This window comes from Poecile atricapillus, chromosome 39 (genome assembly GCF_030490865.1).
Source record: "Poecile atricapillus isolate bPoeAtr1 chromosome 39, bPoeAtr1.hap1, whole genome shotgun sequence".
Classification (NCBI taxonomy): domain Eukaryota; kingdom Metazoa; phylum Chordata; class Aves; order Passeriformes; family Paridae; genus Poecile; species Poecile atricapillus.
Genome location: NC_081287.1, coordinates 867,343 through 882,682, shown reverse-complemented (window position 1 = coordinate 882,682; position 15,340 = coordinate 867,343). Strand labels below are relative to the sequence as shown.

Below are 15,340 nucleotides of genomic sequence, written 5' to 3'. Positions count from 1 at the left end.
GGGGGATCTGGAACATTTTGGGGGAGTTGGGGGAGGATTTGTGGCATTTTGGGAGGGATTTGGAGCATTTTCGGGGGGAGTTGGGGCATTTTGGGGGGATTTGGAACATTTTGGGGGAGTTTGGGGAGGATTTGGGGCATTTTGGGGGGAATTTGGGGACAATTTCGGACAGTGAGGGTGGGTTGGGACAATTTGGGGGAGTTTGGGGAGGTTTGGGGGGAATTTGGGGCACTTTGGGGGGGTTGGGGACAGTTTTTGGTGCTCTGGGGGTGATTTGGGGCAGTTTGGGGGCACTTTGGACCATTTTGGGGGCGGTTTGGGGACAGATTGGGGCGATTTGGGGCATTTTTGGAGACAGTTTGGAGCAGTTTCGGGACAGTTTTGGGCATTTTGGGGCGGTTTGGGGACAGTTTTGAGCAGTTTGGGGTGATTTGGGGCATTTTTGGGGACAGTTTTGAGCAGTTTTGGGACAGTTTTGGGCATTTTGGGGTGGTGTGGGGACAGTTTTGGGCATTTTGGGGTGGTGTGGGGACAGTTTTGGGCATTTTGGGTTGGTTTGGGGACAGTTGAGCAGTTTTGGGACAGTTTTGGGCATTTTGGGGTGGTGTGAGGACAGTTTTGAGCAGTTTTGGGCCAGTTTGGGGTGGTTTGGGGACAGTGGGGGTGGTTTGGAACAGTTTTGGAGCAGTTTGGGGACAGTTTTGAGCAGTTTGGGGACAATTTTGGGACAGTTTTGGGCAATTTTGGGACAGTTTTGGGCAATTTTGGGTCCACTTGCGCTCCCGCTCCAGCTCTGCCCCAGGCCCCGCCCCCTGGATCGCTTTGGCCACGCCCCCTCATTCCGCGCCTCTTTATACCCCTCCCTCACGCGAGGCCACGCCCCCTTCCCCCGCTCAGCCAATCAGAGCCTCTCCCCAGCGCTCGGCCCCGCCCATGGCGCGTGGGCGTGGCCTCACCCCTTCGGCGACCAATGGCAGCGCGCGTCTCTCGCAGCCAATGGGAGGCGGCGTCTCTGCGGGGCGGAGGGAACCGGAGCGGCGGCCGGGCCGGGCCGGTACCAATGGGGGGGAACGGAGGGGGGGGAACCGGTACCGGCACCGGCACCGGCACCGGGGGGATAACGGGGGGTTTGTACCAAGTGGGTGAGGCCACAGGGGGGAGAGGGATCGGTTGTAACCGGGAGGGGCGGTACCAAACGGGGGTGGGCCCGGAACCGGCGCTGTGAGGGGACGGGGGCCGGTACCAAACGGGGCGGGGGGGGACGAGGGTCGGTACCAAGGGATGAAGGGGGGGGGGGGGGAGGCTCCTTTGGGAGTCTGAAATGGGTCCAAATTCACCCAAAAATGGGTGCGAATTTCATCTTGAAGGGGTCAAAAATTTGTACGAAAATGGGGCAAAATTTACCCTGAAATTGGGCAAAATTCAGCCTGAAATGGGGGGAAAATTCACCTTAAAATGGGGCAAAACTTATCCTGAAATGGGGCAAAAATTCCCCCTAAACCCGCTCCAAAATCCTTCCTGAAAATCCCCAAATCCTCCTGAAAATGCCTCCAAATCCCTTTGGGAACAATTCCCAAAAATCCCCCTTTTTATCCTCAAAAAAACCCCTGGAATTTTCTCCAAATTCCTCTGTGAAATATTCCCAAAATCCCCCTTTTTATCCCCAAAAAAACCCTGGAATTTTCTCCAAATCCCTTTGGGAACGATCCCAAAAATCCCCCCTTTTAATCCCCAAAATTCCCCCTTTTTATCCCCAAAAAAACCCTGGAATTTCGTCCAAATTCTTTTGGGAACAATTCCCAAAAATCCCCCTTTTTATCCCCCCAAAAACCCCTGGAATTTCCTCCAAATCCCTCTGTAAAATATTCCCAAAATCCCCCTTTTTATCCCCAAAAAAACCCTGGAATATTCTCCAAATCCCTCTGTAAAATATTCCCAAAATCCCCCTTTTTATCCCCAAAAAAAGCCCTGGAATATTCTCCAAATTCCTCTGTAAAATATTCCCAAAATTCCCCTTTTTATCCCCAAAAAACCCCTGGAATTTTCTCCAAATCCCTTTGGGAACGATCCCAAAAATCCCCCCTTTTAATCCCCAAAATTCCCCCTTTTTATCCCCCCAAAAAACTCTGGAATTTCCTCCAAATCCCTTTGGGAACAATTCCCAAAAATCCCCCTTTTTATCCTCAAAAAAAACCCTGGAATATTCTCCAAATCCCTCTGTGAAATATTCCCAAAATCCCCCTTTTAATCCCAAAAAAACCCCGGAATTTCCTCCAACAATCCCCACCCTTAACAACCAAATAAACCCCATTGGGAACCACCCAAAAATCCCAATTTTTTTCCAGGATAAACCGATTTTTCCCGGGATAAAAACACCTGGAAGTTGTGGAAATTTTTGGGAATTTTTTTTTATTTTTATGGATTTGTATCCCAGGTTTTTTTTTTCTCCTTTGGGAAGGGATGAAGGGCGAGGCCGAAGGCTGCGGATTCCCGGCGGGATCCGGGGTCAAGGTGTTCCTGCACTGGAGCGGGGATGAGGAGCGGGAAAAATTCCGGATTTATTCCCAAGGATCGCTGAGCGCCGAGGAAATCTGCATGGATCTGGCCCGAAGGATCGGTGAGGAAAACGGGAAAATTCCCGATTTTCCAGGGGTTTGTGGGGCGGGGGGAGGAATTGGGGAGGAGAGATGGGGTTTTTCCAGGGAAAAGAGCCGGAATTCCCAGGGAAAAGGTGGGAAAATACTGGAAATTTCCAGGGAAAACGGCAGAAACTCACAGGGAAAACATCAGGGAAAAGAGCAGGAATTTCCAGGGAAAAGAGCGGGAATTTCCAGGGAAAACATCAGGGAATTTCCAGGGAAAATATCAGGGAATTCCCAGGGAAAAGAGCGGGAATTTCCAGGGAAAATACCAGAAATTTCCAGGGAAAAGAGTGGGAATTCCCAGGGAAAATATCAGGGAATTCCCAGGGAAAACATCAGGGTTTTTCCAGGGAAAACAGCCGGAATTTCCAGGGAAAAGCTGGGAAAATACCGGAAATTTCCAGGGAAAACGGCAGAAACTCACAGGGAAAAGATCAGGGAAAAGAGCGGGAATTTCCAGGGAAAATACCAGAAATTTCCAGGGAAAAGAGCGGGAATTCCCAGGGAAAAGAGCAGGAATTCCCAGGGAAAAGAGCGGGAATTCCCAGGGAAAAGGGCGGGAATTCCCAGGGAAAACATCAGGGAATTCCCAGGGAAAACATCAGGGTTTTTCCAGGGAAAACAGCCGGAATTTCCAGGGAAAAGGTGGGAAAATACCGGAAATTTCCAGGGAAAACGGCAGAAACTCACAGGGAAAAGATCAGGGAAAAGAGCGGGAATTTCCAGGGAAAATACCAGAAATTTCCAGGGAAAAGAGCGGGAATTTCCCCAGGGGAAGGAGCGGGAATTCCCAGGGAAAATATCCGGGAATTCCCAGGGAAAACATCAGGGAATTCCCAGGGAAAAGAGTGGGAATTTCGAATTCCCAGGGAAAAGAGCGGGAATTTCCAGGGAAAATATCAGGGAATTCCCAGGGAAAAGAGCCGGAATTTTCAGGGAAAAGGTGGGAAAATACCGGAAATTTCCAGGGAAAACGGCAGAAACTCACAGGGAAAAGATCAGGGAAAAGAGCGGGAATTTCCCCAGGGAAAAGGGCGGGAATTTCCCCAGGGAAAAGGGCGGGAATTTCCAGGGAAAAGAGCGGGAATTCCCAGGGAAAAGAGCGGGAATTTCCCCAGGGAAAAGAGCGGGAATTCCCAGGGAAAAGAGCAGGAATTCCCAGGGAAAAGAGCGGGAATTCCCAGGGAAAACATCAGGGAATTCCCAGGGAAAAGAGCGGGAATTCCCAGGGAAAACATCAGGGTTTTTCCAGGGAAAACAGCCGGAATTTTCAGGGAAAAGGTGGGAAAATACCGGAAATTTCCAGGGAAAACGGCAGAAACTCACAGGGAAAACATCAGGGAAAAGAGTGGGAATTTCCAGGGAAAAGAGTGGGAATTTCCAGGGAAAAGAGCGGGAATTTCCCCTGGGAAAAGAGCGGGAATTTCCAGGGAAAAGAGTGGGAATTTCCCCTGGGAAAAGAGCGGGAATTTCCAGGGAAAATATCAGGGAATTCCCAGGGAAAACAGCCGGAATTTCCTGGGAAAAGGTGGGAAAATACCGGAAATTTCCAGGGAAAACAGCAGAAACTCACAGGGAAAACATCAGGGAAAAGGGCGGGAATTCCCAGGGAAAAGAGCGGGAATTCCCAGGGAAAATACCAGAAATTTCCAGGGAAAAGAGTGGGAATTCCCAGGGAAAACATCAGGGTTTTTCCAGGGAAAACAGCCGGAATTTCCAGGGAAAAGGTGGGAAAATACCGGAAATTTCCAGGGAAAACGGCAGAAACTCACAGGGAAAAGATCAGGGAATTCCCAGGGAAAAGAGTGGGAATTCCCAGGGAAAAGAGCGGGAATTTCCAGGGAAAATACCAGAAATTTCCAGGGAAAACACCAGGGAAAAGAGCGGGAATTTCCCCAGGGAAAAGAGTGGGAATTTCCCCTGGGAAAAGAGCGGGAATTCCCAGGGAAAAGAGTGGGAATTCCCAGGGAAAATACCAGAAATTTCCAGGGAAAAGGGCGGGAATTCCCTGGGAAAAGACCAGAAATTCCTAGGGAAAACATCAGGGAAAACACTGGAAATTTCCAGGGAAAACACCAGGAATTCCCAGGGAATTCCCAAGGAAAACACCAGGAATTCCCAGGGAAAATGCCGGAAATTCCCAGGGAAAATCAGGGAAAGCACCAGAAATTTCCAGGGAAAACACCGGGAATTCCCAGGGAACACCTGATCCCCACTGGGTTCCTTCCAAGGCAGAGAAATTCCCAATTTTCTGATTTATTGGGAATAAAATTGGCTGAAATTGAATTTATTTGGAATAAAATTGATTGAAATTTGATTTATTTGGAATAAAATTGATTGAAATCTGGTTTATTGGGAATAAAATCGGCTGAAATTTGGTTTATTTGGAATAAAATTGATTGAAATTGAATTTATTTGGAATAAAATTGGCTGAAATTTGGTTTATTTGGAATAAAATTGGTTGAAATTTGGTTTATTGGGAATAAAATTGATTGAAATTGAATTTCTTGGGAATAAAATTGATTGAAATTGAATTTATTGGGAATAAAATTGATTGAAATTGAATTTATTTGGAATAAAATTGGCTGAAATTCAATTTATTTGGAATAAAATTAATTCTAATTTGATTTATTTGTAACAAAACCGGTTTATTCGGATAAAACCCACCCGGAATCCGATTCCTTTGGGGTTGAGAGCCGGAATTCCCGGTTTTTTTTTGGGAATGATGGGATTTGGCAGGAATTTCGCCGCTGTGCTGCAGCCTCTTCGCTCTGTACCAACCTCAGAGCCGGATGTGGCTCCCGCCCAACCACCAATTCCACATCGGGAAGGAAACCAACGTCTGCCTGATCTTCAGGATGAGGTCTGGGAGCAGCCTGGAAATCCAGGGAATTCCTGGAAAAAATGGGAAAAAATGGGAATAAATAGGGGGGAAAATGGGGAAAAAATAGGGGGGAAAATGGGGATAAAATGGGGAAAAATGAGGAAAAAATAGGGGGGAAAATGGGGATAAAATGGGGAAAAAATGGGAAAAAATAGGGGGGAAAATGGGAATAAAATGGGGAAAAAATGGGGAAAAAATAGGGGGAAAATGGAAATAAAATGGGAAAAATTTGGGAATAAATGGGAAGAAAAAGAGGAATAAAATGGGGGAAAATAGGGGGGGAAATGGGGGGGAAAATGGGAAAAAATGGGGGAAAAAATGGGAAAAAATAGGAATAAAATGGGAAGATAAATGGGAAGAAAAATGGGGAAAAATGGGAATAAAATGGGAATAAATGGGAAGAAAAAGGGGGGGAAATGGGAGTAAAATGGGGAAAAAATGGGGGGGAAAGGGGAAGAAATGGGAAAAATTGGGGGGGGAAATGGAGAAAAAATGAGGGAAAAATGGGAAAAAAATAGGGGGGAAAATGGAAATAAAATGGGAATAAATGGGAATAAATGGTGAGAAAAAGGGGGAAAAACGGGAATAAAATGGGGGAAAAATGGGAATGAAATGGGAATAAATGGGAAGAAAAATGGGAATAAAATGGGAATAAAATGGGAATAAATGGGAAGAAAAATGGGAATAAAATGGGAATAAAATGGGAATAAATGGGAAGAAAAATGGGAATAAAATGGGAATAAAATGGGGAAAGGTTTGGGTGGTCCCATTCCTGCTGCCCCTCATTCCCAATTCCACATCGGGAAGGAAACCAACGTCTGCCTGATCTTCAGGATGAGGTCTGGGAGCAGCCTGGAAATCCGGGGAATTCCTGGAAAAAATGGGAAAAAATGGGAATAAGATGGGGAAAAAATAGGGGAAGAAATGGGAAAAAATAGGGGGGAAAATGGGAATAAAATGGGGAAAAAATGGGAATAAAATGGGGAAAAAAGGGGGGAAAAAATGGGAATAAAATGGGAAAAAATGGGGGAAAAATGGGAATAAAATGGGAAAAAATGGGAATAAAATGGGAATAAATGTGAAGAAAAACGGGGGGAAAATGGGAATAAAATGGGGCAAAAAGGGAAAAAATGGGGAAAAAATAGGGGGGAAAATTGGGGAAAAATGGGAATAAAATGGGAAAAATTTGGGAATAAATGGGAAGAAAAAGGGGAATAAAATGGGAATAAAATGGGGAAAAGGGGGGAAAATGGGGGGGAAAAGGGGAAGAAATGGGAAAAAATGGGGGGAAAATGGGAAAAATTTGGGGGAAAAATGGGAAAAAATGGGGGGAAAAGGGGGAATAAAATGGGAATAAAATGGGGAAAAAATGGGGAAAAATAGGGGGGAAAATGGGGAAAAATGGGGAAAAAATAGGGGGGAAAATGGGAATAAAATGGGAAAAAATGGGGGAAAAATGGGGGAAAAATGGGAATAAAATGGGGAAAAAATGGGGAAAAAATAGGGGGAAAAATGGGAATAAAATGGGAATAAATGGGAAGTAAAATGGGGAAAAATGGGAATAAAATGGGAATAAATGGGAAGAAAAAGAGGGGAAAATGGGAATAAAATGGGGAAAAAATGGGGGGGAAAGGGGAAGAAATGGGAAAAATTGGGGGGGGAAATGGAGAAAAAATGAGGGAAAAATGGGAAAAAAATAGGGGGGAAAATGGGAATAAGATGGGAATAAATGGTGAGAAAAAGGGGGAAAAATGGGAATAAAATGGGGGAAAAATGGGAATGAAATGGGAATAAATGGGAAGAAAAATGGGAATAAAATGGGAATAAAATGGGGAAAGGTTTGGGTGGTCCCATTCCTGCTGCCCCTCATTCCCAATTCCACATCGGGAAGGAAACCAATGTCTGCCTGATCTTCAGGATGAGGTCTGGGAGCAGCCTGGAAATCCGGGGAATTCCTGGAAAAAATGGGAAAAAATGGGAAAAAAATGGGGAAAAAATAGGGGGGAAAATGGGAATAAAATGGAGAAAAAATGGGAATAAAATGGGGAAAAAAGGGGGGAAAAAATAGGGGGGAAAATGGAAATAAAATGGGGGAAAAAGGGGGGGGGAAATGGGAAAAAATGGGGGAAAAATGGGAATAAAATGGGGAAAAAATGGGAATAAAATGGGGGAAAAATGGGAATAAATGGGGGGGAAAAGGGGGAAAGAATGGGAATAAAGTGGGAATAAATGGGAAGAAAAAGGGGGGAAAAATGGGAATAAAATGGGGCAAAAAGGGAAAAAATGGGGGGGAAATGGAGAAAAAATGAGGGAAAAATGGGAATAAATGGGAAGAAAAAAGGGGATAAAATGGGAATAAAATGGGGAAAAAGGGGGGAAAATGGGGGGGAAAAGGGGAAGAAATGGGAAAAAATGGGGGGAAAATGGGAAAAATTTGGGGGAAAAATGGGAATAAAATGGGAAAAAATGGGGGGAAAAGGGGGAATAAAATGGGAATAAAATGGGGAAAAAATGGGGAAAAATAGGGGGGAAAATGGGGAAAAATGGGGAAAAAATAGGGGGGAAAATGGGGGGGAAAATGGGGATAAAATGGGAAAAAATGGGAATAAAATGGGGAAAAAATGGGGAAGAAATGGGAAAAAAATGGGGAAAAAATAGGGGAAAAAATGTGAATAAAATGGGGAAAAATGGGGAAAAAATAGGGGGAAAATGGAAATAAAATGGGAAAAATTTGGGAATAAATGGGAAGAAAAAGAGGAATAAAATGGGGGAAAATAGGGGGGGAAATGGGGGGGAAAATGGGAAAAAATGGGGGAAAAAATGGGAAAAAATAGGAATAAAATGGGAAGATAAATGGGAAGAAAAATGGGGGAAAATGGGAATAAAATGGGGAAAAAATGGGGAAAAATAGGGGGGAAAATAGGAATAAAATGGGGAAAAAATGGGGGGGAAGGGAAAGAAATGGGAAAAATTGGGGGGGAAAATGGAGAAAAAATGAGGGAAAAATGGGAAAAAAATAGGGGGGAAAATGGAAATAAGATGGGAATAAATGGTGAGAAAAAGGGGGAAAAATGGGAATAAAATGGGGGAAAAATGGGAATGAAATGGGAATAAATGGGAAGAAATGGGAATAAAATGGGAATAAAATGGGGAAAGGTTTGGGTGGTCCCATTCCTGCTGCCCCTCATTCCCAATTCCACATCGGGAAGGAAACCAACGTCTGCCTGATCTTCAGGATGAGGTCTGGGAGCAGCCTGGAAATCCAGGGAATTCCTGGAAAAAATGGGAAAAAATGGGAATAAAATGAGGAAAAAATGGGGGAAGAAATGGGAAAAAATAGGGGGGAAAATGGGAATAAAATGGGAATAAAATGGGAATAAAATGGGAAAAAATGGGAATAAAATGGGAATAAATGGGGGTGAAATGGGGGAAAAAATGGGAATAAAATGGGAATAAATGGGAAGAAAAAGGGGGGGAAAAATGGGAATAAAATGGGGCAAAAAGGGAAAAAAAAGGGAAAAAATGGGGGGGAAATGGAGAAAAAATGAGGGAAAAATGGGAATAAATGGGAAGAAAAAAGGGGATAAAATGGGAATAAAATGGGGAAAAAGGAGGGAAAATGGGGGGGAAAAGGGGAAGAAATGGGAAAAAATGGGGGGAAAATGGGAAAAATTTGGGGGAAAAATGGGAAAAATTTTGGGGAAAAATGGGAATAAAATGGGAATAAATGTGAAGACAAGGGGGAAAAATTGGAGAAGAAATGGGGAAAAATGGGGGGAAAATGGGGGAGAAAATGGGAATAAAATGGAGGAAAAATAGGGGGAAAAATGGTAAAAAATGGGGAATGAAATGGAAAAAAATGGGGGAAAAATGGGGAAAAATTTATAAAAAATGGGAGAAAAAAGGGGAAAAAATGGGGGAATAAAGGGAAAATGAGGGAAAAAATGGGGGAAAAAAAAAGGGAAAAAATGGGGGAAAAAAGGGAAAATGGGGGGAAAAAATGGGGGAAAAAAAAGGGAAAACGGGGAAAAAATGAGGAAAAAATGGGAAGAAAAATGGGAAAACCAAGGGGATAAAATGGGGGAAAAAAGGGGAAAAAATGGGGGGGAAGGGGAAGAAATGGGAAAAAATGGGAGAAAAATAGGGAAAAATGGGAATAAAATGGGAATAAATGGTGAGAAAAATGGGGGAAAATGGGAATAAAATGGGGAAAAAATGGGGGAAAAAAGGGGGAAAAAAGGGGAAAAAATGGGGGAAAAAAGGGAAAATGAGGGAAAAAATGAGGAAAATTGGGAAGAAAAATGGGAAAACCAAGGGGATAAAATGGGGGAAAAAAGGGGAAAAAATGGGGGGAAAAAGGGAAAATGAGGGAAAAAATGGGGGAAAAAAGGGAAAATGGGGGAAAAAAGGGAAAATGAGGGGGAAAATGGGGGAAAAAAAGGGAAAATAGGGGAAAAAAGGGAAAATTAGGGAAAAAATGGGAAAAAAAGGGAAAACGGGGGGAAAAAATAAGGAAAAAATGGGAAAAAATGGGAAAAGCTTTGGATGATCCCATTCCTGCTTCCCCTCATTCCCAGCTGGGAATGAAATTCCCATTTTTTCTGAATCCCATCCATCATTCCAGGTATTATTTCCGGAATTGGCACGGGATGAACGCGCAGGAGCCGGCGGTGTTCCGGAACGTTCCGCGCCCGGGGGATTGTCCCGAGGAGAAGGCGCCGGGAGCGGCCGTGCTGGACAGAGCCTCCTTCGAGTACCTCTTCGAGCAGGTGGGAAAATCGGGATGGGATCAGCCCGGGAATGCTTGGGATTGAATCCATCGGGATCCAATGGGATTATTTGGGATTGATTCCATCGGAATCCGGGGGGATTATCCAGGATCCAGTGGGATTATCCAGGATCCAATGGGATTATCCAGGATCCAATGGGATTATTTGGGATTGATTCCATCGGGATCCAGTGGTATTATCCAGGATCCAATGGGATTTGCCAGGATCCAATGGGATTTGCCAGGATCCAGTGGGATTATTTGGGATTGATTCCATCGGGATCCGGGGGGATTATCCAAGATCCACTGGGATTATCCAGGATCCAATGGGATTATTTGGGATTGATTCCATCGGGATCCGGGGGATTTGCCAGGATCCAGTGGGATTTTCCAGGATCCAATGGGATTATCCAGGATCCTGTGGGGTTATTTGGGATTGATTCCATCGGGATCCAGTGGGATTATCCAGGATCCAGTGGGATTATCCAGGATCCAATGGGATTATTTGGGATTGATTCCATCGGGATCCGGGGGGATTATCCAGGATCCAGTGGGATTTTCCAGGATCCAATGGGATTATCCAGGATCCAGTGGGATTATTTGGGATTGATTCCATCGGGATCCAATGGGATTATTTGGGATTGATTCCATTGGGATCCGGGGGATTATTTGGGATTGATTCCATCGGGATCCGGGGGATTATTTGGGATTGATTCCATCGGGATCCGGGGGGATTATCCAGGATCCAGTGGGATTATTTGGGATTGATTCCATTGGGATCCGGGGGGATTTGCCAGGATCCACTGGGATTTTCCAGGATCCAATGGGATTATTCAGGATCCACTGGGATTTTCCAGGATCCAGTGGGATTATCCAGGATCCAATGGGATTATTTGGGATTGATTCCATCGGGATCCAGTGGGATTATTTGGGATTGATTCCATCAGGATCCAGTGGGATTATTTGGGATTGATTCCATCGGGATCCGGGGGGATTTGCCAGGATCCAATGGGATTATCCAGGATCCACTGGGATTATCCAGGATCCAATGGGATTATCCAGGATCCAATGGGATTATCCAGGATCCAATGGGATTATTTGGGATTGATTCCATCGGGATCCGGGGGGATTATCCAGGATCCAATGGGATTTCTTTTCCTCAATCCAATGCAATTTTCCTCAGGATCCAGTGGGATTTTCCTCAGGATCCAGTGGGATTATTTGGGATTGTTTTCATCAGGATCCAATGGGATTTTCCAGGATCCACTGGGATTTTCCTCAATCCAGTGGGATTTTCCTCAATCCAGTGGGATTTTCCTCAGGATCCAATGGGATTATTTGGGATTGATTCCATCGGGATCCAGGGGGATTATCCAGGATCCAGTGGGATTACCCACGATCCACTGGGATTTTCCAGGATCCAGTGGGATTTTCCTCAGGATCCAATGGGATTTTCCTCAGGATCCAATTGGATTATTTGGGATTGTTTTCATCAGGATCCACTGGGATTTTCCAGGATCCAATGGGATTTTCCTCAGGATCCCCCACATTTCTCCATCACTACTTAAAATCAAACTTACAATTAATTACTATCAATAATCTGAATTTTTTTATTTCTCTTCCCCACCTAACCAATTAATTAACCCAAATTAATCATTCCAACTTGAATTTCCATTTCCCACAGGGAAAATTCGAGTTCATCCACGACGTGGCTTCCCTGCAGGATTTCCGGAGCGAATCGGAACTCCAGGGATTCAAGAACGAGAGTTTGGGAATGGCCGTGCTGCACCTGGCTCAGCTGGCGCTCCGCAGGGGCGTGTCCCTTCCGGAGGTGGCTCGCAAGTACAGGTGCAATTCCTGCTTTTCCAGAGCCTTTTTCCCGTTTTTTCTGCATGAAATTCCTGCTTTTCCAAAGTGTTTTCCGTTTTTTTTCCTCCCGTGAAATTCCCGCTTTTTTCCCGTTTTTTTCCCCATGAAATTCCCGCTTTTCTAGAGGTTTTTTCCCATTTTTTCTCAGTGAAATTCCTGCTTTTCCAGAGGCTTTTTTCCCCATGAAATTCCCACTTTTCCAGAGGTGTTTCCTGTTTTTTCCTCCTGTGAAATTCCCGATTTTCCAGAGTTTTTTTTCCCCGTGAAATTCCCACTTTTCTAGAGGTGTTTTCTGGTTTTTTCCTCCCGTGAAATTCCTGCTTTTCCGGAGGTTTTTTTCCTGTTTTTTTCTCTATGAAATTCCCACTTTTCCAGAGGTTTTTTTCCCCATGAAATTCCCGCTTTTCCACAGCCTTTTTCCCGTTTTTTCTCCGTGAAATTCCCGCTTTTCCAGAGGTTTTTTTCCCATTTTTTCTCAGTGCAATTCCCGCTTTTCCAGAGCCTTTTTCCCGTTTTTCCCTCCTGTGAAATTCCCGCTTTTCCAGAGGTTTTTTTCCCCGTGAAATTCCCGCTTTTCTAGAGGTTTTTTTCCCATTTTTTCTCTGTGGAATTCCCGCTTTTCCAGAGGTTTTTTTCCCGTTTTTTCTGCGTGAAATTCCCGCTTTTCCAGAGGCTTTTTCCCATTTTTCCCTCCCGTGAAATTCCCGCTTTTTTCCCGTTTTTTTCTCCGTGAAATTCCCGCTTTTCCAAAGTGTTTTCCTCTTCTTTTCTCCGTGAAATTCCCGCTTTCCAGAGGTTTTTTTCCCCGTGAAGTTCCCGCTTTTCCAGAGGTTTTTTTCCCCGTGAAATTCCCGCTTTCCCAGAGGTTTTTTTCTCATTTTTTCTGCGTGAAATTCCCGATTTTCCAGAGCCTTTTTCCCGTTTTTCCCTCCTGTGAAATTCCTGCTTTTCCAGAGGCTTTTTCCCATTTTTCCCTCCTGTGAAATTCCTGCTTTTCCAGAGGTGTTTTCCAGTTTCTTCCTCCCATGAAATTCCCGCTTTTACAGAGGTTTTTTCCCATTTTTTCTACGTGAAATTCCTGCTTTTCCAGAGGTTTTTTCCCCGTGAAATTCCCGATTTTCCAAAGTGTTTTCCGTTTTTTTTCCTCCCGTGAAATTCCCGCTTTTCCAGAGGTTTTTTCCCCGTGAAATTCCCACTTTTCCAGAGGTGTTTTCCCATTTCTTCTCCGTGAAATTCCCACTTTTCCAAAGTGTTTTCCTGGTTTTTTTCCTCCCGTGAAATTCCTGCTTTTCCAGAGCCTTTTTCCCGTTTTTTTCTCCGTGAAATTCCCGCTTTTCTAGAGGTGTTTTCTGGTTTTTTCCTCCTGTGAAATTCCTGCTTTTCCGGAGGTTTTTTTCCTGTTTTTTTCTCTATGAAATTCCCACTTTTCCAGAGGTTTTTTTCCCCATGAAATTCCCGCTTTTCCACAGCCTTTTTCCCGTTTTTTCTCCGTGAAATTCCCGCTTTTCCAGAGGTTTTTTTTCCCCGTGAAATTCCCGCTTTTCTAGAGGTTTTTTTCCCGTTTTTTCTACGTGAAATTCCCGCTTTTCCAGAGGCTTTTTCCCATTTTTCCCTCCTGTGAAATTCCTGCTTTTCCAGAGGTTTTTTCCCGTTTTTTCTACGTGAAATTCCCGTTTTTCCAGAGGCTTTTTCCCGTTTTTTCTCCGTGAAATTCCTGCTTTTCCAGAGGTTTTTTTCCCGTGAAATTCCCGCTTTTTTCCCGTTTTTTCCTCCATGAAATTCCCGCTTTTCTAGAGGTGTTTTCCCATTTTTTTTCTCTGTGATATTCCCACTTTTCCAGAGGCTTTTTCCTGTTTTTTCTCCCCCTGTGAAATTCCTGTTTTTCCAGAGCCTTTTTCCCGTTTTTCCCTCCCATGAAATTCCCGCTTTTTTCCCGTTTTTTTCTCCGTGAAATTCCCGCTTTTCTAGAGGTTTTTTTCCCATTTTTTCTCAGTGAAATTCCTGCTTTTCCAGAGGCTTTTTCCTGTTTTTTCTCCCCCTGTGAAATTCCTGCTTTTCCAGAGGCTTTTTCCCATTTTTCCCTCCTGTGAAATTCCTGCTTTTACAGAGGCTTTTTTCCTGTTTTTTTCTCTGTGGAATTCCCGCTTTTCCAGAGCCTTTTTCCCGTTTTTTCTGCGTGAAATTCCTGCTTTTCCAGAGGCTTTTTCCCATTTTTCCCTCCCGTGAAATTCCCGCTTTTTTCCCGTTTTTTTCCCCGTGAAATTCCCGCTTTTCCAGAGGCTTTTTCCCATTTTTCCCTCCCGTGAAATTCCCGCTTTTTTCCCGTTTTTTTCCCCATGAAATTCCCACTTTTCTAGAGGTGTTTTCCTGTTTTTTCCTCCCATGAAATTCCCGCTTTTCCAGAGTGTTTTCCATTTTTTTTCCTCCTGTGAAATTCCTGCTTTTCCAGAGATTTTTTTCCCATTTTTTCCCCATGAAATTCCCACTTTTCTAGAGGTGTTTTCCTGTTTTTCCCCTCTGTGAAATTCCCGCTTTTCCAGAGCCTTTTTCCCGTTTTTTCTGCGTGAAATTCCTGCTTTTCCAAAGTGTTTTCCTGGTTTTTCCTCCCGTGAAATTCCCGCTTTTCCAGAGGTTTTTTTCCCCGTGAAATTCCCGCTTTTCCAGAGGCTTTTTCCTATTTTTCCCTCCCGTGAAATTCCCGCTTTTTTCCCGTTTTTTTCTCCATGAAATTCCCGCTTTTTTCCCGTTTTTTTCTCCATGAAATTCCCGCTTTTTTCCCGTTTTTTTTTCCCCGTTTAATTCCCACTTTTCTAGAGGTTTTTTTCCCGTTTTTTCTGCGTGAAATTCCTGCTTTTCCAGAGGCTTTTTCCCATTTTTCCCTCCTGTGAAATTCCCGCTTTTCCAGAGTGTTTTCCATTTTTTTATCTCCCGTGAAATTCCTGCTTTTCCAGAGGCTTTTTCCCGGTTTTTCTGCGTGAAATTCCCGTTTTTCCAAAGTGTTTTCCTGTTTTTTTCTACGTGAAATTCCCGCTTTTCTAGAGGTTTTTTTCCCCGTGAAATTCTCGCTTTTGTAGAGGTTTTTTTCCCCGTGAAATTCCTGCTTTCCAGAGGTTTTTTTCCCCGTGAAATTCCCACTTTTGTAGAGGTTTTTTTCCCGTTTTTTCTGCGTGAAATTCC

The 15,340-nt window shown here is 44.1% G+C and overlaps 1 protein-coding gene across 3 annotated transcripts in view; it reads left to right on the top strand.

Annotated features, from left to right (window-relative positions):
• Positions 1–974: 974 nt before the first annotated feature.
• TYK2 (tyrosine kinase 2) overlaps positions 975–15,340 on the top strand; it is a 43,039-nt gene continuing 28,673 nt past the window's right edge. The window contains exons 1-5 of one of the 3 annotated variants that reach the window (XM_058861757.1): positions 975–1,054; positions 2,459–2,617; positions 5,382–5,505; positions 10,151–10,295; positions 11,979–12,142. In XM_058861757.1, coding sequence (XP_058717740.1) covers positions 997–1,054; positions 2,459–2,617; positions 5,382–5,505; positions 10,151–10,295; positions 11,979–12,142 — 650 coding nt within the window. In that variant the 5' untranslated portion in view covers positions 975–996. Of the gene's footprint in view, positions 1,055–2,458; positions 2,618–5,381; positions 5,506–10,150; positions 10,296–11,978; positions 12,143–15,340 lie in introns of those variants that run through there. The other 2 variants (XM_058861758.1, XM_058861759.1) reach the window with 2 other exon arrangements.